Source organism: Nicotiana tabacum, chromosome 5 (genome assembly GCF_000715075.1).
Source record: "Nicotiana tabacum cultivar K326 chromosome 5, ASM71507v2, whole genome shotgun sequence".
In the NCBI taxonomy this organism is placed as follows: Eukaryota; Viridiplantae; Streptophyta; class Magnoliopsida; order Solanales; family Solanaceae; genus Nicotiana; species Nicotiana tabacum.
In genome coordinates this window covers 17,871,133-17,893,070 of record NC_134084.1, presented here as the reverse complement: position 1 = coordinate 17,893,070, position 21,938 = coordinate 17,871,133, and the positions used below count along the sequence as shown (strand labels likewise).

General features: G+C 40.6%; 1 protein-coding gene and 1 long non-coding RNA gene across 2 annotated transcripts; one reads left to right on the top strand and one right to left on the bottom strand.

The window, feature by feature from the left end:
- Positions 1 to 14,516: 14,516 nt before the first annotated feature.
- LOC142180587 (uncharacterized) lies at positions 14,517 to 15,043 on the bottom strand. Its single transcript, XR_012709195.1, has 3 exons — positions 14,849 to 15,043; positions 14,710 to 14,763; positions 14,517 to 14,641 (listed from the first exon to the last, which is right to left on the bottom strand). It is a non-coding gene; the product is annotated as an uncharacterized LOC142180587 (long non-coding RNA).
- Positions 15,044 to 20,343: 5,300 nt separating this feature from the next.
- On the top strand, positions 20,344 to 21,473 carry LOC107762954 (fasciclin-like arabinogalactan protein 14). Its single transcript, XM_016581357.2, has one exon. It carries the CDS (start codon positions 20,463 to 20,465, stop codon positions 21,288 to 21,290), a length of 828 nt encoding a protein of 275 aa, XP_016436843.1. The 5' UTR covers positions 20,344 to 20,462; the 3' UTR covers positions 21,291 to 21,473.
- The last annotated feature ends 465 nt before the right edge of the window (positions 21,474 to 21,938 follow it).

Sequence of the window (21,938 nt, the reverse complement as noted above, 5' to 3'; positions counted from 1 at the left end):
CACAGATGGTGAGGACATGCGTTATCGGTCAGGATGGACGACCACCAGTACCACAAGCTGTGGCCACCAGAGCCCGAGGATGCGGTCATGGTCGTGGTAGGGGCAGAGCAGCTAGGGCAGCACCTGCAGATCCACCAGCTGCCCCAGTTCAGGATCAGGTCCTAGTTATGGATCCTCTAGCAGCACCAGCTCAGGCACCAGCTGTGCCCATTGTGATTCTGTGTCTTCAGGAGGCCTTGGCTCAAATCTTATCAGTTTTCACTGGCCTAGCTCCGGTGATTTTAGCAACTACAACCGCAACTACTTCTCAAGCAGGGGGAGGCAATCAGACTCCTGCCGCTCGCACACCTGATCAGGTCATGTAGGGACTTCAGACGTCGGGGGCACATCTAGCCCAGCCAGTTGCAGCTGCTCAGGACTATGTAGTTCCTGCCATACTGGAGGATGAGCAGCGTAGGTTGGAGAGGTTTGGTAGACTACAGCCTCCTACCTTTAGTAGTGCAGAGGGCGAGGGTGCCCAGGGTTTCTTGGATAAGTGTTAGAGGATGCTTCGTACAACGGGTATTCTGGAGACCAACGGGGTCGTTTTCACTACTTATCAGTTTTCTGGAGCTACCTTCACTTGGTGGAAGGTTTTTGAGAGGCGTAGGCCTTTTGGTGCAACACCCCTTTACCTGGAAGCAGTTCTCCGTTCTCTTTCTGGAGAAGTATGTGCCGCAGTCCTGCAGGGAGGAACTGCATAGGGAGTTTGAGTGGTTGCGTCAGGGAGAGATGACTGTGACACAGTACGAGATGAGGTTCTCTGAGTTAGCTCATCATGCTATTTGGATGGTTCCGACAGATAGAGAGAGGATTATAAGGTTTGTTGATGGCCTCACTTATCAGCTTTGTATTCTCATGACCAGGGAGAGGGTGATTGGTGCTACCTTTGAGGAAGTTGTTGACATTGCTCGGGAGATTGAGTCTGTTCGTCGCCAGGAGCGTGAGGAGAAGAGAGGCTAAGAGGCCTCGAGGATTTGGTAGTTACAGTGGTACTCCTTCGAGAGGTCAGTTTCAACATGGAAAAGGCCGTCCATTCACGCATGCTCAACCAGCTCGCCCAGGTTATCGTGGGTCATCGTATGGGTCATGCTTCTCACAATTCTCATCAGGGACAGTCATCACTTCAGTGCAGGACTCTTCAGTCTCGTGCCCCATCAGTCCATGGCTCTTCTATGCCGGGTTCATTTGCTAGTCACTCCGGTGCGAGAGGTTCCCTTAAGTCTCCTTCTCCAGCACCTGGGAGTTGTTATGAGTGTGGTGAGATAGGTCACATGTGGAGGCAGTGCCTTTGTCGTCTTGCGAGCTCATCTCAGTAGAGGGGACAATCATCGGCTTCAGCGCCAATTACTTCACCACCACTCGCTCAGCCAGCTAGGGGTGGAGGTCAGTCAGCTAGGGGTCGCCCCAAAGGGGGAGGTCGATCAGGTAGAGGTTAGGCCCATTTCTATGCACTTCCAGGCAGACCCGATGCTATTACTTCAGATGCTGTTATTACATGTATTGTTTCAGTCTACCACAAAGATGCCTCTGTATTATTTGATCCCGATTCCACCTTTTCATATGCATCATCATACTTTTCTCGTTATTTGGGTATGCACCGTGAGTTTATTGCTTCACCTGTTCATGTATCTACCCCGGTGGGCGATGCTGTTGTTGTAGACCATATGTACTGGTCGTGTGTGGTGACTATTGGGGGTCTGAAGACCTGTGTGGATCTTTTATTATTATGTATGGTGGATTTTGATGTCATTTTGGTCATGGATTGGCTATCTCCGTGTCGTGCTATTTTGGATTGTCATGCTAAGACAATCACATTGGCTATACCGGGTATGCCACGAATCAAGTGGCGAGGTCTGACTGATTATATTCCCAGTAGAGTGATCTCATTCTTGAAAGCCCAGCGTATGGTTGGGAAAGGTTGTCTTTCGTATCTAGCCTTTGTGAGGGATGTCGGTGCTGAGACTCCCAGTATTGATTCTGTTCCAGTCGTGAGGGATTTTCCCGATGTGTTTCCTGCAGACCTACCGGGCATGCCACTGAACAAGGATATTGATTTTGGTATTAACCTGGTGCCGGACACTTAGCCTATTTCTATTCCGCCGTATTGTATGGCACCAGTGGAGTTGAAAGAGTTAAAAAATAGCTTCAAGAGCTCCTTGATAAGGGGTTCATTCGGTCTAGTGTGTCACCTTGGGGTGCACCAGTTCTATTTATGAAGAATAAGGATGGCACTATAAGGATGTGTATTGATTATAGGCAATTGAACAAAATAACAATTAAGAACAAGCATCCCTTGCCTCGCATTGATGATTTATTCGACCAATTGCAGGGAGCGAGAGTGTTCTCTAAGATTGATCTCCGTTCAGGTTATCACTAGTTGAAGATTAGGGACTAAGATATTCTTAAGACAGCTTTCAGGACCCGATATAGTCATTATGAGTTCATGGTGATGTCTTTTGGGCTGACCAATGCCCCAACAGCGTTCATGCATTTGATGAACAGTGTGTTCCGGCCTTATCTTGATTCGTTTGTCATAGTCTTCATTAATAATATTCTGGTGTATTCGCGTAGTCAGGAGGAGCGCGCAGAGCATTTGAGAGTTGTGTTGCAGAGATTGAGAGAGGAGAAGCTTTATGCAAAATTCTCCAAGTGTGAGTTTTGGCTTAGTTCAGTGGCTTTCTTGGGGCACGTGGTGTCCAGCGAGGGAATTCAGGTTGATTCAAAGAAGATAGAGGTGGTTCAGAGTTGGCCCAGACCATCCTCTGCCACGGAGATTCGCAGCTTTCTTGGGTTGGCAAGCTATTATTGCCGGTTTGTTCAGGGAGTCTCATCTATCGCATCGCCCTTGACCACGTTGACTCAGAAGGATGCTTCATTTTTATGGTCAGACGAGTGTGAGGAGAGCTTTCAGAAGCTCAAGACAGCTTTGACCACAACTCCAATGTTAGTTTTGCCATCAGCTTCAGGTTCATGTACCGTGTATTGTGATGCTTCGAGAGTTGGTATTGGTTATGTTTTGATGCAGGAGGGCAGAGTTATTGCTTATGCTTCTCGTCAGTTGAACCCCATGAAAAGAACTACCCCATTCATGATTTGGAGTTGGCTGCCATAGTTTACCCGTTGAAGATTTGGAGGCATTACTTGTATGGTGTGTCTTGTAAGGTGTTTACTGATCATCGTAGCCTCCAGCACTTGTTCAAGCAGAAGGATCTTAATTTGATGTAGCGGAGGTGGTTGGAGTTGCTAAAGGATTATGATATTATTATATTGTACCATTCGGGGAAGGCCAATGTGGGGACCGATGCTTTGAGCCGAAAGGCGTTAAGTATGGGGAGTTTGGAATATATTCCAGTTGGGGAGAGACCTCATGTATTTGATGTTCAGGCCTTGGCCAATCAGTTCGTGAGGTTAGATATTTCGGAGCCTAGTCAGGTATTGGCTTGTGTGGTTTCTCGGTCTTCCTTATATGATCGCATCAGAAAGCGCCAATATGATAATCCACATTTGTTTGTCCTTAAGGACAGAGTTCAGTATGATGATGCCAGAGATGTGACCATTGGTGTGTTGAGGATGCAGGGCCGAATTTGTGTGCCCAATGTGGATGGGCTTCGAGAGTTAATTCTGGAGGAGGCCCATAGCTCGCGGTATTCCATTCATCCGGGTGCCGCGAATATGTATCAGGATTTGAGGCAGCACTATTGATGGAGAAGAATGAGAGAAAGACATTGTAGGATTTGTAGCTCAGTGTCTCAATTGTCAGCAGGTGAAATATGAGCATCAGAGACCGGGTGGCTTGCTTCAGCAGATGGATATTCCAGAGTGGAAGTGGGAGAGGATCATTTTGGACTTTGTAGTTGGACTTCCACGGACTTTAAGGAAGTTCGATGCTATTTGAGTGATTGTGGATCGGCTGACCAAGTCCGTGCACTTCATTCATGTGTGTACTACCTATTCTTCAAAGCGGTTGACAGAGATCTATATCCAAGAGATTGTTCGTTTGTATGGTGTCCCAGTTTCCATCATTTCAGATAGGGGCACTCAGTTTACGTTGCAGTTTTGGAGGTCTATGCAGCGAGAGTTGGGCACTCAGGTTAAGTTAAGCACAACTTTTCACCCTCAGACGGACGGGCAGTCCAAGCGCACTATTCAGATATTGGAAGACATGTTGCGTGCTTGAGTCATTGATTTCGGAGGGTCATGGGATCAGTTTCTACCACTTGTAGAGTTTGCTTATAACAACAACTACCAGTCGAGTATTCAGATGGCTCCATATGAGGCTTTGTATGGGAGGCGGTGTAGATCTCCAGTTGGTTGGTTCAAGCCCAGTGAGGCTAGGCTATTGGTGATAGACTTGGTGCAGGATGCTTTAGAAAAGGTGAAGGTAATTCAGGAGAGGCTTTGTACAGTGCAGTCGAGACAAAAGAGTTATGCTGACAGGAAGGTTCGAGATGTGTCCTACATGGTTAGCGAGAAGGTTCTATTAAAGGTTTCACCCATGAAGGGTGTTATGAGATTTGGAAAGAAAGGGAAATTGAGTCCTCGGTACATTGGGCCTTTTGAGGTACTTCGGAGGATTGGGGAGGTGGCTTATGAGCTTGCCTTGCCACCCAGCTTATCGAGTGTGCATCCGATATTTCATGTTTCTATGCTCTGAAAATATATTGGGGATCCGTCTCATGTTTTGGATTTCAGCACGATTTAGTTGGATGATGATTTGACTTATGATGTGGAGCCAGTAGCTATTTTGGGTCGTTAGGTTCGAAAGTAGAGGTCAAAAGATATAGCTTCAGTGAAAGTGCAGTGGAGAGGTCGACCCGTGGAGGAAGCTACCTGGGAGATTGAGCAGGAGGTGCAGAGCAGATATCCTCACCTGTTTGAGGCTTCAGGTATGTTTCTTGACTCGTTCGAGGACGAACGTTTGTTTAAGTTGGGGAGGATGTGACAACCCGGCCAGTCATCTCATGAGTTACCACTTCGTTTTCCCCCATTTCTGCTTTTTTATGCTTTATTTATCCGTGTTTTGTGGTATCGGGTTGGTCAGATCGGATCCGGAATGATTTTGGTAAGGTTTGAGATACTTAGTCTTTTTTGAGGAAGCTTAAGTTGGAAAAGTCAACCTGATGTTGACTTATGTGTTAGAGGGCCCAGATATGAGTTACGATGGTTCGGATAGCTTCGGGAGGTGAATTGGGACTTAGGAGCGTGATCGAATTGAGTTTTGGAGGTTCGGAGTAGATTTAGGCTTGAATTGGCGAAGTTATATTTTGGTAATTTTCGGTTGGTAGGCAAGATTTTGATATAGGGGTCGGAATGGAATTCCGAGAGTTGCAGTAGTTCCGTTGGGTCATTTGGGATGTGTGTGCAAAATTTCAGGTCATGTGAACGTGGTTTGGTTGGGTTTTTGATCAAAAGCGGAATTTGGAAGCTCTTAGAAAGTTTGGCTTGAATCCAATGTGTTTTGGTAGATTTGATGTTGTTTTAGGTGTTTTGAAGATTGGTACAAGTTTGGATAAGGTATTGGGATATGTTTGTGCTTTTGGTTGAGGTCTCAAGGGCCTCGGGGTGATTTTGGATGGTTGACGAGAAGTTTGAGACTTTGTTGCAGCTGCTGAATTTGCTGCTTCTGGTATTTCCGCACATGCGAATTGGGGACCGCAGGTGCGATGCCGCATGTGCGGGCGTTTAGTTGCAGAAACGAAAAGGGGCTTGATGAGCAGCGACTGCAGAAGCGGTTAGAGTGACTGTATCTGCGATGTCGCAGATGCGGACTAAGGGGAGGTAAGTGATTTTTGCAGAAGCGGATAAATGATCGCAAATGCGGTACCGCAGAAGCGGCTAAAGGGTCAGCATATGCGAAAATGTCTGGGCAGAAAGTATAAATTGTGGCCTTCGCGAATTTTGAGCTATTTTACCATTTTTGACTTCAGCTTTGGAGCTTTTTTGGACGATTTGAAAGAGGGATTTCAAGGGAACTTCATTGAGGTAAGGGATTTAGACCTAAAACTCGTTCCTATGCTATTATTTTACAGATTAAAGCTAGAAATTTTGGACTTTAAGGGCAAAAATTGGGGAAACTAGGGCTTGGAAACGTAGACCCTTGCTTGAGGATTTGAAGGACCATTTGAAGTCGGATTTCAGAACTTTTGATATGTATGGACTCGCGGGGAGATAAGGAAACTATTGATGTAAAAATTATCGAATTCTGAGACATGGGCTCAGGGGTCGAGTTTTAGTAATTTCGGGATTTGTGTCATTTATTAATTGTTTTCGCTTGGGCTTCGTTCCCTTAGCATTTTTGACGTGCTAGTTCTAATTTTTGGATAGATTCGATGTGAGTGGAGGCTGATTCGAGGGGCAAAGGCGTCGCGAGCTAGAGATTTGACCGGTTAGAGGTGAGTAATGATTGTAAATGATGTTTTGAGGGTTTGAAACCCCAGATTGCACATCGTTGTGCTATATTGAAGTGACGCACACGCCAGATGACGAGCGTGGGGTCGTGCACTGTTGGGGATTGTGACTTGGTCCGTCCCGAATTACTATTTTACCGCGTATTTGATTAAAATTTATTTGCTATCATCATTATTTGGGTTGAATGCCATATTTAGGCTTCGTGCCAACTATTTGAACCCTTCAAGGATTTTTACTGGTATTTCCTCACTATTTTGACTTTTACTGATCTCAGTCATGTTATATTTCATTGTTTTTCGTACTCAGCCAGGTTTACTCTGTTTTAAAACTTACATGATCTTTTAAATGACATTTTGGGCTGAGAATCATGTTTTACTATTACCCGAATGGCTTGTGAGGATTTTGACTGAGTAAGGCCGATGGCCTATGTTGTGACGAAATATTTCATACTGATTATGAGGCCGAGGGCCTGAGAAATGTACGCAACGAGGTTGCTTGATTGATATGAGGTCGAGGGCCTAGTGATGATGCTACGAGACGGCTTGATATTGCGCTTGGGCCGTAAGGGGCCCCTGCAGGAGTTTGTACACCCCCAGTGAGCGTGGGTACCCATTGTGATGTGAGATTGAGCCCGAGGGGCTGGTGCTGTTCTATGTGATTTCCCGAGGGGTTGGTATTGTTCTGAGATGTTGGCCGAGGGGTGGAGTTGTTGATATTGTGCCCGAGCGGCGAATCTTTATGTGTTTATTTCATAATTTACTGTCAATTGCCATGCTTAATTGTTGAAAAAAGGCTTTTCATAAAGTTAAATTTGAGTTAAAGGATTTTTACCTATATTTCACCGGTTTACTGTTTAAAATGGTTTTACTGCTTCATTATAACATGCTTTTGTGCCTTACGTAATTTCCTGCTTTCAGTCTTTATTTATGATTATTACTCACTGAGTTGGAGTACTCACTTTACTCCCTGCACCCTGTATGCAGATTCAGGCGTATCCGGTCCCGCTCCCGAGTGCTGATCATTCCGGCACAGGTGGATCCGAGGAGTTTCTAGGTAGCTGTTGGCGTTCGCAGCCCGAAGCTCTTCCCTATCTTATTCATGTTCTTAGTTTCTATTTTAAACTCTGTGGTTATATATATTTGGAGTATTCCGTTTTGTTAGATGCTCATGATTACTGATACCCCGGTTTCGGGTTGTGTTTGGGCTGTATTTCGCATATTATACGATCATTTGCTTAAACTTTTGTTTATTTATTCATGTTTAGATTGTTTCTTAAATGCTTAATTGTTAATAATCGGATAATGGGAAGTGTCGGCTGACATTGTCTTCACGAGAGGCGCCATCACGACCGTGTCCGGGTTTGGGGTCGTGACAGTTGGTTTGTAATCATTGTTGACGATTGTAGCTGTATGACATGGATTTATCTAATGAAGAAAAAGTGATGTTTCTGAATGCTTTTGCTCATTCCATAAGATGATACAAATCCAATTTTCAGCTAAATTAAGAGTTCTTAGGTCAGACAATGGTGGAGAATTTGTTAATTAGGTTTTGCAGTCTTATCTCCAAAATTATGGCATCATTCATGAAACAACATGCTCGTTTACACCTCAACAAAATGGCGTGGTGGAGAGGAAAAATCAACATATTTGAAGTCACGCGTGCATGTTTGCTTAGTGCTTATATGAAATTTACATCTTGGGGGATGTTATTTTGTATGTTGTTTATTTAATAAATTGCGTGCCTAGTAGCGTTCTCTATTTTAAGACTCCCCTAAGTTATCTCTCCAGTTTGGTTAACATCACATCTAATTTAAACTTGGAATTATGTATTTTTGGGTGTGTTATTTTTGTTCATCTCCCTAAAAATCAACGTACCAAGCTTGATCCGTGTGCATTATGATGTGTCTTTCTTGGGTATTTGCCTCATAAGAAAGGCTACAAATGTTATCATCCTCCCACCAGAAGATTATACATGACTACGGATGTTACTTTTTCTGAAACTGAGATGTATTTCTCTCAGGAGATATCTAATTCTTTTCTTCAGGGGGAGAATATTATTGAAGAACAGAATTGCATGGTGTTACTGCCTGACAATAATCGTACAATTTCAGCTGATACAGAGATTATCTCAACAACTCCAAATCATGGTACTCTTGATCAAGTTGTACAACAAGAAAGTGAAGAGCCCCTCTCTCCAGTACCTATAGTACCCACCAATGACCCTCATGCTGATGATGTTCCTGAGGTATGTATTAATTTTGAGAAAACTACTAGTAATTTTATTGATGATACTACACCAGTGGTTTCCAGTGATTATAACAGATATCAGTTACCTCTTCGGACCAGTCGAGGTAAAGCACCAGAGAGATACTCCCCTGATAATTCAAAGAAAGTCAAATATCCTATTGCTCATAATGTTTCTAGTAGACACTTACCAAGTGCTATTCAAGGCTTTGTGAATCAAATGTCATCTATTAAAAATCCCAACAAGGTTTGAAGAAGCATTGAGTGATCCTAAATGGGCAGAATCCATGACTGAGGAGATGCGAGCAGTAGAGAAAAATCAGACATAGGATATCGTGTCTTTACCAGAAGGGAAAAAACCCATCAGATGCAAATGGATTTTTTCAGTGAAGCACAAGCCGGATGGTTCAATAGATCGGCTCAAAGCAAGGCTAGTGGAGCGTGGCTATACACAAACTTATGGTGTTGATTATTAGGAGACTTTGCCGCCTGTGGCAAAGTTAAATATTGTTCGTCTTCAATTATTTATAGCGACTAATCTTGATTGGCATTTGCAACAATATGATGTGAAGAACGCCTTTTTACATGGAGATCTGTCTGAAGAAATTTATATGAGCATACCTCCTGTTATGACACTTCTGGCCATACAAATTTGATATGCAAGTTAAAGAAGGCATTGTATGATTTGAAACAATCGCCAAGAGCATGGTTTGGAAGATTCCGGCTAGCAATGAAGAAATATGGCTACTCTCAGAGCAATGCAGATCACACCTTATTTTTGAAGAAACAAAATGGTAAGATAATTGTTCTTATCATCTATGTTCATGGCATGATTGTCACTAGTGATGATGTTGATAAGATGGCTAAATTGAAGAATTTCTTATCTACGGACTTTGATATGAAAGATTTGGGCTGATTAAAGTATTTCTTGGGTATTGAAATTATAAGATCCAAACACGAAATTTTCTTATCTCAACGCAAATATGTTCTTGATTTGTTAAAAGAAGCTGATATGCTAGGTTGTTAACCTATCGATACACAGATTGAACAAAGTCATGGCTTAGATGAATTTCCTGATCAAGTTCCTACCAACAAAGGGAGATATCAAAGACTAGTGGGATGCTTGATATACTTGTCACACACACGACCAGATATTTCTTATGTCGTCAGTGTGGTAAGTCATTATATGCATAATCTGAGGAGTGCGGAACCAAAATGTGGTTTATTTTTACTTAAAATACTCAAATAAGTGTAAAAAAAAGTTATCAAACTATATATAACGCCACTAATAATGGCGCTATACAATAACGTTAACTGTACCGTTACTGTATAGCGCCACTATTAGTGGCGTTATACTGACAAACCTCCATAGCGCCACTATTAATGGCGCTATACAGTAATTACCTGACCCCACCAATAATGTCTGGGTTCAATAATTTAAATGCGTATAAAGCCACTCTTTGTGGCGCTATATACAAATTTTTACCCGGCTAGCCATTTTCTATATAAACATCGTAGAATCGCCACAACTTCATTCAAAATTTTTTTTAACTCTTGTTGGTTTCTATTGTTGTTAAATTCTCCAGCATTTTTTCATTATGTCTGAAGAACGTAGAATAAGAGTATCATTATATTGGGGGGTGAGGTTGTGATGGAGAATAACTCTGTGGGCTACAGTTTACCTGCTAAGTGTAATGTTAAATTGCCACTTTCAATGGAGTACGAAACATTGATATCGTTGTTATGCAAAAAAATGAGTGTGAGAAAACGTTCAGTGATACTCAAAGTAACCGGAAGATATCCGTATTCCGTTACGCCGCAAGGGGTTGCTTTTTACTCAGAGTTTAACATCGACGATGATGACACTTTGAGTGATTTCTTGAGGACTCCGGACGAATGCCGGGAATTTCTTGTAATCACAATGTTGGAGATGTACGTGAAGGTCGAAGACGTTCCAAAAAATGAGGTTGTGCGTAGTAGAGATAACCCCCAGTCATCGGGTGGTTATTCTGGATCAGTTTTTGCCGGACATGTTCCAGATGAAAGAATTTTTCTTGATTTAAATTTATCAACGTCGGCGAATGAGCAGCGAGAAAATATTTTATACCCTGCTTTCCATAATTCACAAGAAGAGTGGTAAACTTCAATTTTCATTTGTGTTAATTATGTATATTTTTGCGTATTGAATTAATTTTAACGCTCATATATTTAATAGGGGGTACCGTCCGGATATGAATTTTACAAGTGGCCCATCCGGTAGTCATCACCTAACTAAAAACGTCCATCATGGAATGTCATCACATTATAACTTGTAAGTGAAAAGCTACAGCCATATATAAAGCATTTATTAATTTAGTAGCTTATATTTTTGTTGAAATGTGCAGTGAAAACGAGCAAGTTGAACTACCCGTACTCACTCAATTGCCCGAAAATGACGTATTACATCAGGATCTGGCAGATGAATAGAGTGAGGAAGAGAACAGCGATTACGATAACAATGCCGATGAATCGGGATACGAGATACCATTTGCTCGTGAGGATGGTGATGAAGAGGACGAGGAGGAAGGATCCGATTTGAAGAGAGCCCCCCATACACGAAAAGTGAACGAGTCTGAAGTGCCGTTTCATTCAAGGGAGATTCCTTATATTGATAACTTTCCAGCCGTGCCGGATGTGGAAGCTCTCACAAGGGATTTTGATGAAATCCGGACAGCAATGTGGGATGAGTCTAGACCAACGGTGCTTGCAAAGGGGATGCTTTTTCCTGATAAAGCACGCGTAAGCAGGGCTTATAAAATGCACAATGTTAAAGAGTGTCGTGAGATGCAGGTATCGGAGTCAAGTCCGACGGTATACAAGGATATTTGCCGCAGGTGGTTTTGGCCATGTAATTGGATGTTGCGTGCGTCGAAGAAAAAAACAGATATGTGGAAAGTGGGTAAATACATTCCCACCCACACATGCGAAATGGACACTTTCAACGGGAATCACTTCAACTTGGATATTGACTTGATATCTCTTGTACTTATTCCGAACATCGAAGCGTCCATAAGGTATAAAATCAAAGAGTGCATTACAGCAGTCTACCAGGAATATGGCCACACAATTACTAAAAGAAAGGCATATCTTGGGCGCAAAAGAGCGTTTGAAATAGTCTATGGTAACTGGGATAAGTCATTTGCAGATCTGCCTAGCTACATGGCTGCACTACAGCACTTTAACCCCGAAACAGTTATTGAATGGAAGCTTGAGCGGAGTCCGGGTTAACCAGAATATATATTCAATTACGTGTTCTGGGCGTTTAAGCTAGCAATTGATGGTTTTCCGTATTGCCGGCCCGTAATATCCATAGACGGAACTCATGTCTATGGAAAGTACGATATCAAGCTATTGATAGCCGTGGCTGTGGATGCTAATGGACAGATATTTCCTCTAGCCTTTGCTATTTGTGCAAATGAAAGCACAGAGACGTGGACAATGTTTTTGAACCACTTGAAAGAGCACGTTGTCAAACATCATTCAGGTATTTGTCTAATATCTGATCGACACAGGGGTATATTAAGTTCTGTGGAGAACCTTCCTGCCTGGCAAGAACCTTATGCATACCACCGTTACTGTGTGAGGCACTTTAAGGCCAATTTCAAGAAGGCACATCCCAAAAAAGATCTACATGATTTGATGTGGATGGCAGCAATAGACCACCAACAACATAAATTCCGGAGGCATATGGATTCTATCAGGCAAGAAGACGATGTAGCATATCGTTGGTTAATGCGACATGATCCTGAAAAGTGGACGTTGCATGCAGATGGTGGCAGACGCTGGGGAATTTTTAATACAAACGTGTCAGAATCCTTCAACGGGTTATTAAAGTCGGCAAGAGGATTGCCCGTCACAGCCATGGTGCGTATGTCGTTCAAGCAGATGGCGGAGAGGTTTGTACAACGGTCTGCAGCTGCAACGGAATTGATGGAAAGGGGTGTTGAATTTATGCCAGTGCCTATGAAGAGATTAGAGAAATACAGACGGCGAGCACATTGGCATTCCTTTTTGTAATATGATAACGAACGAGGTATTTTTGAAGTTCGCACCGCTATCCATAATAATCGGGGTAATAATGTACATACTGTAAATGAATCCACAAGGTTATGCTCATGTGGGAAATGGTCAATCTACCACATGCCTTGTTCACATGCCATCAAGTGTTTTCAACGTGTTGGTTATGCGGAGACCAACTATATTGATCAACAATATAGTGTTTCCAAATACCTAAACACATATAGTGGTCAGTTGCAACCAGTGGGTTTTGAGCATTACTGGCCCCCAGAACCATTTAAAATGGTGTGTAACGAGTCCTATTTGCGTAAAAGACAGGTGCAGAAGAGAACGCGTATACGGAACCAAATGGATGTTAGTGATATCGTATATGCACGCAAATGTGGTATATGCTCGCAAACAGGTCACGACCGTAGAAAATGTCCTTTGGGTGGCAACAATAATCAAGTCAGGGCGGGTGTTCTTCTATTGTACCTAACTACCCATGAGTTCATGTTGTATTAATTAGTTGTTATGTATACGATTTAAGTATTTATGAAATAATATTTTCTTATTTGTTAATTATGATTTGTATTTTCCCTTTTTACCTATTTAAATAATAATTTAATATAATTATCGGTATATTTATTATGTGTGTTGTCTTGTCGCTATCACGATATTTAATACACAAAATATACATATGGCGCTATGTGTGTCTTGTCTTGTCGAACTGAAAAAGCTGAAAACATCATGATATGGCGCCATTAGATATGTGTGACCGGCTGACATAAAGTCGTCTCGTCAACATCATGATATGGCGCCATTAGATATGGCGCTATCTAATATAGCGCCATTAGATATGGCGCTATATGTGTCTTGTTTAGCCTATAAATAATGGGGTCATTGTAGTTATTTTGTGTGCTAAAAATTTCCCCCAAGAAATATTTCATTAAAAGTAAGTAAGGTTTTTATTATAAGCAAATAGTTCACAAATGGCTCAACCTGGTCGTCCACCAAATTGCTTATGTGGAAAACCATGCATGATGGATTGTGGGTGGGAAGGTGCTAACGTTGGACGCCGCTATTGGTGCTATATGAACAAGTTGTACAAGCAACCCGACGAACCTACTTGTGAATTTGATGAATGGGCTGAGGAACCATGTTATTAGGAAAGCTACAGGGATAGATTACAGGAATTTCATAATATGTTGTTATACCAGCATAGAATACAAAAGGAGGGAGATAGAATTATTACAGAAATGAGGGAGAAACTGAAGGAGGTGGAAGATAAAAAATGGAGAGCAGAATGGAATTGTGAAGCACACAAGGAATGCAACGAAAAATATAAACGGGAACTTACGGAGGTGAAGGCGAAAGTGAAAGAGTTAGAAGAAGAAAAAGAACGAATAGAAGAACGATTTAAGTGGGTGGAGCGAAGAATAAATGACAACTGAGGATGGAGCATTGACGTGTATGTGTTTAGTGTCATTTTCATATGTCATGTATTTTTATTATGTTGGCCTGTTATGTTTGTGTTTGTGTTGTAGTAATGTTTTCCTTGTTTGTTGTACTAAATTTTATTTTAATTTAAGTGGAAGTTAAGTTTAAGTTGTTGTGTTACTATACCAAAAACTATAAAACGAAATGAGAACTAAAAAAAAGTAATTGTCATATTCGACTAAATATTGTTGTTAATGTACACAAAAATATTATTTACACCAAAAAAACAAAAATATGGAAGACCGAATCAATGTGTCCCGCATCCGGTGTGTCTCAAAGTAGCCGTTTGGCCTGAGGCGCATCCCCTGCCGCCCGGGTACGCTATCAGGATCATCATCATCAAGTCGTCTCCTTATGGCCGGATGCGGCACAGGATGACATGTATCGGTGGTGCTGTCAGGTCCAGTAGAAGGCTACATAATAATATCAAACTTAGTATAGAAAACTACATAACAATTCACAAAAATTTATATTGTCTTACCATAATCGTGTCTGGATCCTGAATGTAGTCATCTGTCGCAGCATCGCATGAAGCCTAAAAAAGTAAATTAATAAAGTTAAAACAAAATAAATAAGTTATAGTAAAAACAGTAATAAAATTAATACTAATAAACTCATACCTGCGCATGTGATGAGCTGCCATAACTCAGTCGGTGCCCACTATCAAAATCTCGGATCGGTCGAGACTCATCAGTGGTAGACGGGCCAGGGAAATATCTACCCAACTCCACTCCTTGAAAATCCGAGCCCATGATCAAGAATTGACCCGATGGGGTCACCTGCGACGTCCCTGGAGTGTCATAAATGCCAAGGCTGTAAGACGGCATGTCGGTCTCATGCATGCCACCTCCTATATCAGCAGCAACATCTTCAGCAGGAGCCTCAAAGCCCCCTTGCTGGGGACCTCCTCTCCGCCCACGACCACGTCGTCCAACACCAGCAGGTCGTCGTGGAGCAGCAGCAGCTCGTCGGCCACCACCCCGTGGCATACCACGACCTCGCTGGTATGTGGCTGGGTCAACATAATCTGGCTGGTGTGCCAAACGCTGATCCGATCGGCCTCGCTGCAGTGTCTGGGCAGCCACATCCATTAAGCGACGACTATAGTCCTGCATGATCACAGGGTCGTGGACATAACTCTGCATCTACTGCCCCATATGATATACGGTATGCAATCCAATCGCCTGCACAAAAGTTTTTAATATAAACTACGTATTTGACTAGAAATTACTATTAAAGTAATTGATAATAACAGAATACATACCAGAGCCTCATGTCTCCCGGCGTATGAGACGTATCGACCATCTACCTGATGAACTGGGTTCCCGATAAAAAGTCGGGAAACAGTACGGTACCATGCCATATAAACTTCGATAGGAAAGTGTTGCGGAGCTGGGGTCAAGTCCCCTCGGCTGTCCCAAATACCCAACTGCGCTGTCAGCCACTCAATAAATGTGTCGTCTACTCTCATCCTATCATCCCTCTCATAATGTAAAGGGTCCCATGCAGGCTGAGTCAGTATAGACTGCGGAAATCCAAACTGACGAAATACTTGCTCTGAGGCATGATGCTCAACAATATCGAGGCACGTGAGAGGGACGGAAGCCCTCCAAATATGGCGACCGTGCGTGTAATACGCTGGCAGGGTACCTATCAACTCTTCACTGTACGGCGTCCAGATGAACTATCAAATAATAACACAAACCGTTAGTATGCGCAACACCTAGTTAAAAAATAATTGGTAAGTTTAGTTAGATATTCACCTGTGCATCCTCCAGAAAATCCAACACATCCCTACAGAAGGGGAGATTATGATGGCCATGATACTCTAGTGCAAGTCTACGACGCAATACCCACCTACAAGCTAGAGGGAGATCAGGAATATGTACATTAGCCGGTAGCTGTGGTAGAGGTGGCCGAAGTTGCAGAAATCGCTCCCACACCCAAACCTAAAACAGAAAGTTGACGTAAAGATTAACTATAACTAGGTAGAATTGGAACTAAACGACAAATTATTTGAATAAGTTGTCACCTGTAGAAGTGGCAGAAAGCCAGAAACGTCTCTCTATGTGCTCATGGATGCCCGGCACATCTGCCTGTACAAAAAAGATAGGACAGCACCACCCCAGTTGTAGCTGACAGTATCATCAAAGTCCACAATATGATGCAGAAAACGAAGGCTCACTAGGTTCCCCGAAGTGTTCGGGAATAAGACCCCCCCCCAAATAGAAGGAGCAACAACAGCCTCGTATATTGCTCCACATCCACCTCCGCTGAGTCGTCGGTGATAGTATCGTGGATCTGCACCAAGTGGTCTCTAATGGGGACCAACTGCATACGACTGCTCCCAATTGCTACATCTGGGTCCTCGGACCTGAAGCCCGTGAGCCTGTGCAGCATATCCATATATGAAGCCCGGTTAAAATATCTCATGTTCCCAGGCAGTAAAACTGGCAAGCCATCGGTGGACAGGCCATATAAAATCTCGACGTCCTGGAGTGTGATGGTGGCTTCGCCGATGGGCAGATGGAAAGTGTGTGTCTCCGGTCGCCACCGCCCAATCAACGCCGTGATCAAAGCATAGTCGAGCTGTATCCGGCCAATGCTAATGATCCTATATAATCCCATCTCCTCCAGGTGATGGACCACACGGGGATGTAGAACGCGGGGAGGAGTCAAAAACTCCCACAATAAATCCACTCTCCTGCCCCGAAAAGTCTGCGTAAGCAACTCTCCCCCCCATATATGCTCGGATCTATGCTGGGGCTGTAGGGGTAGTAGCTCCGACGTCCGAGGGCCGGGATGTATAGGTGCATCCATGTCGTCAACTGCAAATTCATAATTTTTAATAACTATCATTAAAATTTATGTGTGTTTTTTATAATTTAAATTCATATTTTTTAACAACTTAATTGTAAAAATTATATATATACTTATGGGTTTCGTGCTAGATTTTCTGAGGCCCAGTGGTACCAAACTATCAATAATAATTTTATGTTTTTAATAATTTTTATTCATATTTTTTAATAACTTAATTGTAAAAATTATATATATATATATATATATATATATATATATATATATATAATTTTTATAATTATGGGTTTCGTGCTAGATTTTCTGAAGCTCAGTGGTACCAAACTATCATTAATAATTTTATGTTTTTTTAATAATTTTTATTCATATTTATTTAATAACTAAATTGTAAAAATAATATATATATATATATATATATATATATATATATATATATATATATATATATATATATATATATTATAATTATGGGTTTCGTGCTAGATTTTCTGAGGCCCAGTAGTACCAAACTATCATTAATAATTTTATGTTTTTTTATAATTTTTATTCATATTTTTTAATAACTTAATTGTAAAAATTATATATATATATATATATATATATATATATATATATATATATATATATATATATATATATATATATATTTTTATAATTATGGGTTTCGTGCTAGATTTTCTGAAGCTCAGTGGTACCAAACTATCATTAATAATTTTATGTTTTTTTAATAATTTTTATTCATATTTATTTAATAACTAAATTGTAAAAATAATATATATATTATAATTATGGGTTTCGTGCTAGATTTTCTGAGGCCCAGTAGTACCAAACTATCATTAATAATTTTATGTTTTTTTATAATTTTTATTCATATTTTTTAATAAATTAATTGTAAGAATTATATATATATATATATATATAATTATGGGTTTCGTGCTAGAATATAAGATAATTAAACAATTACTACACAATACTACGCTACAAGGCTCTACATTTTACTACGCTAAAGGGGTCTACGTTTTACTACGCTAAAAAGGTCTACGTTTTACTACGCTAAAAAAGTATACATTTTACTACGCTAAAAAATAATCTAAACTAAACGGCATAAAAACACATAAATATACATGAGGATATTAACAAACACATTTTTTAGACTAATTTACATATTTTTATACAACACTAAAATTAAATCCGGATAAAATTTAACATGCTAGTTTCGGAAAAAATAAACACAAACCGAAATAGAACACATACAAATCAAGTAATATGCATTGTTATAAAAGTTTCAACTTAAAATAAATCGAAATACCTCGATTTAGAATTTTCGAAATGTAGATAGATCGAAATTTTGACTCCGGAAGAGTGAATCCACAATAACACGAAGCTCTACTCGACAGTGGGACCACAAATATTAAACTTTTATGTGACGGGGGACCCAAAAAAAAAATTTTTTTTTAAAAATGGGGGCAGAATCGGTGGTGGTGGTGGTGGGGGGACCAGAAATGAAAATGAGGGAGATGGAACGAAGAAGAAGAAGATGGAGGATTTGTATTAAGGGGTATAGCGCCACTATTAATGGCGCTATGTCTTCAGGTAATTACTGTATAGCGCCATTAATAGTGGCGCTATGTAAGGTTTGTCAGTATAACGCCACTAATAGTGGCGCTATACAGTAACGGTACAGTTAACGTTACTGTATAGCGCCACTATTAGTGGCGTTATATATAGTTTGGTAACTTTTTCTTTTACACTTATTTGAGTATTTTGAGTAAAAATAAACCACATTTTGGTTCCGCACTCTAATCTGAGTGAAGTTCATATGAATGCAGTTATTAAAATCTTGCAGTACTTGAAGTCAGCACCTGGAAGAGGCATCATGTTCTTTAAGCATAACCACACAAAAATTATGAGTTATTGTGATTCGGACTGGGGTACAAGAGGAGAAAGACGACGTTCAACAACTGGGTATTTCACTTTCATTGGAAGAAACTTAGTTACTTGGAAAAGTAAAAAACAAAAGGTTATCTCATTGTCTAGTGCAGAAGCTGAATACAAGGCAATGGTCAAAGGTATTCAAGAACTTTTGTGGTAGAAATGCCTTATGGAGGAGCTTCGTTTTTCGTTTGACGAACCTATGAAGTTATTTTGCGACAATCAGTCAGCGATTAAAATTGGAGAAAATCCAATTCAACATGATTGTACTAAACATGTGGAGATTGATCGTAATTTCATATATGAGAAATTTGAGGATAAAACAATTGAGGTTTCATATGTGAAGACCTTACAACAATTGGCCAATGTCCTAACTAAAGCTGTTTCCAGACAAGCATGCGAAGGGAGTGTTAGAGTGAGTTATGTAAATTGATTGACTTTCCTTGATAGAGCAGACTTGTAATCAATTAATAGGTGTCAAAACTTAATTGTAAATCAATTAGCATATTCGCTAGGATTGTACTAGCATATTCTTTGGGATTGTAAATATCTTCCTATATCTATGGGTTTCTATATATTGTATAGCTGATTCATAATGAAAGATACCACAATTTCACCCATTTTCGAGTGTCTCCATGGTGCAATCACCACTAGACACATACCCACATCCCACCTAACCATTGACCTCCAACGGAGAATCACCATCACCATCACCATCGACAATAACAACCCCCTAACTATTGACCTCCATCGGAGAATCGCCATCACCACCAACAACATTTATCACCAGCTACCACTGCACGAGCACCACCACCTCTTCTGCACAACCACCATTGTCAACTTCCTTCACCAATCACAACTATCACTAGCAATTTTCTGTAACTATCACCATAGCCAACTACCTCCACTGCTAACTTGTAACTTGTACTACTACAAATAAATAATTTTTATATCATGTAAATTAAGATTTTTTTCTAATATTTTCTAAATATTGTGTTTTATTATTATTATTATTATTATTGTTATTATTTTGAATTTTATATTTATTACTAAATATGAATTATAGACGGTCAAAAGAATTAAAACGTCTTAATCATTCAATATTTAAACTTTGAAATAATATCTTAATCATTAAACTTGTGATCAAGAAAAAAGCTAATGATATATCCTCATGACAAGTTTACTTCATTCCAACCTTTAAGGTAATGAGACATAAACATTCTTATCCAAATTTTGACCGATATTGTCTCGTGCTATTTATGCGTGCATGCATTTGCATGGGAGAGAAACGTTCACTCCCATCCACAAGCTCAACAACCCTTCATCTCCATAACTCCAACTATATATAATCCTCTATTTCTTCAAACAAACAAGTCGGAGTTGGTTTATTTTTTCTCTAAAGGAAGAAACATAAGAAGAAGAAAAAAAAGCAAATACTAAAACTCATTTTTGCTGGTAAAAAACTCAAAAATATAACCAGCAAAAATGAGTCGTTCAATTGCTCCAATCCTCTGTACCTTCCTCCTATTGGCCGCCACCTCGGCCTCGGCCTTTAATATCACAAAAATTCTAAGCCAATATTCAGATTACAGCACCTTCAATGAACTTCTTTCTAAATCTGGCTTAGCCGCTGAAATTAACAAAAGGGCCACAATTACAATTTTGGCCGTTCCAAATGGTGCAATTGGTGATCTTACCTCAAAATCAGATGATGTTCTCAAGAGAGAATTATCAACCTATGTTATATTAGATTACTATGATATCCCGAAACTCAGAAGTATGAAGGAAAAAACAGCAAAAATGACAAATATGTACCAACAATCTGGTAAAGCAGCATATGACCAAGGTTTCTTGAATGTGACAGCTAAAGATGGTAGTTTTGTATTTGGATCAGCTGTTAAAGGCGCTCAACGCGATTCGAGGCTCGAAAAATCTGTAATGAATCAGCCTTATAACATCTCAATTCTTGGAATTTCTCAGCCAATGGTTACACCTGGACTTGATGGAACACTTGCACCAGTTTCAGCTCCACCACCTAAGGCTACTGCACCATCTTCACCTAAGAGTTCACCACCACCTTCTGATGATGAAGCAGAGTCCCCTGAAGAAGAAGAAGCAGAGTCCCCTGTTGAAGAAACAGAGGCTCCTTCTCCTTCTGAGGATGCCGATTCTCCGGCTAGTTCACCGTCACCGGCCGATGATTCTCCTCCGGCCGATGTTCAGTCGCCCCCACCGGCTGGATCATCTGCTGGAAAATTGAAGGTTTCCTTTGGTTTGTTTGTTGTTTTGGCCTCAATGGTTGCAGCTTTTTAAAAGGGGTGATTTTCTATTTCATTACTCTGTGTAGAATGGGAAAAAATATGTAATATAATACATGAATTTGGTTTATAAATTAGGGATCATGTAAGTTTGTATATGAAAGGGAAAAATCCTAAAGGATGTGTACTTCATGGGACAATATTTTGATTGACTAAATAAATTAATGGATTATAAGTATAGCGGTTACCTTGAGCTACTCGGCATGGATCCAGATTAGTCAGGCTAATGAGTTTCGCAAGAAAATAGGTTAAGCCGAAAAAATATTATATTTTATGGTACATGATTAAATTTGAAATATTTTGAGGAAGAACGAGGATGAAGTTTAGGATGATCTCTATCTTTTATGTGTAGTTTGCCAATAATTCTTGATCTTATGTTAATTTGGATATGATGAAAATTTTCCACTGACCCTATAATTATGATTAATTTTCATGTTAGATGAACTATATAAGCTGATTAAAAAATAGCATTCTGCATTCATGCAGGCCATGTAGACAGTCTACCGTAATGAAGCATTAGTTGTTGCGTTCACGACTCGAACACGTGACTTATAGGTCACACGGAGATAACTTTACAGTTACTCCCAGGCTCCCCTTCAAACTGCTGATATTGATCCAGAAAGAAAAAGTACTATTGTTAACG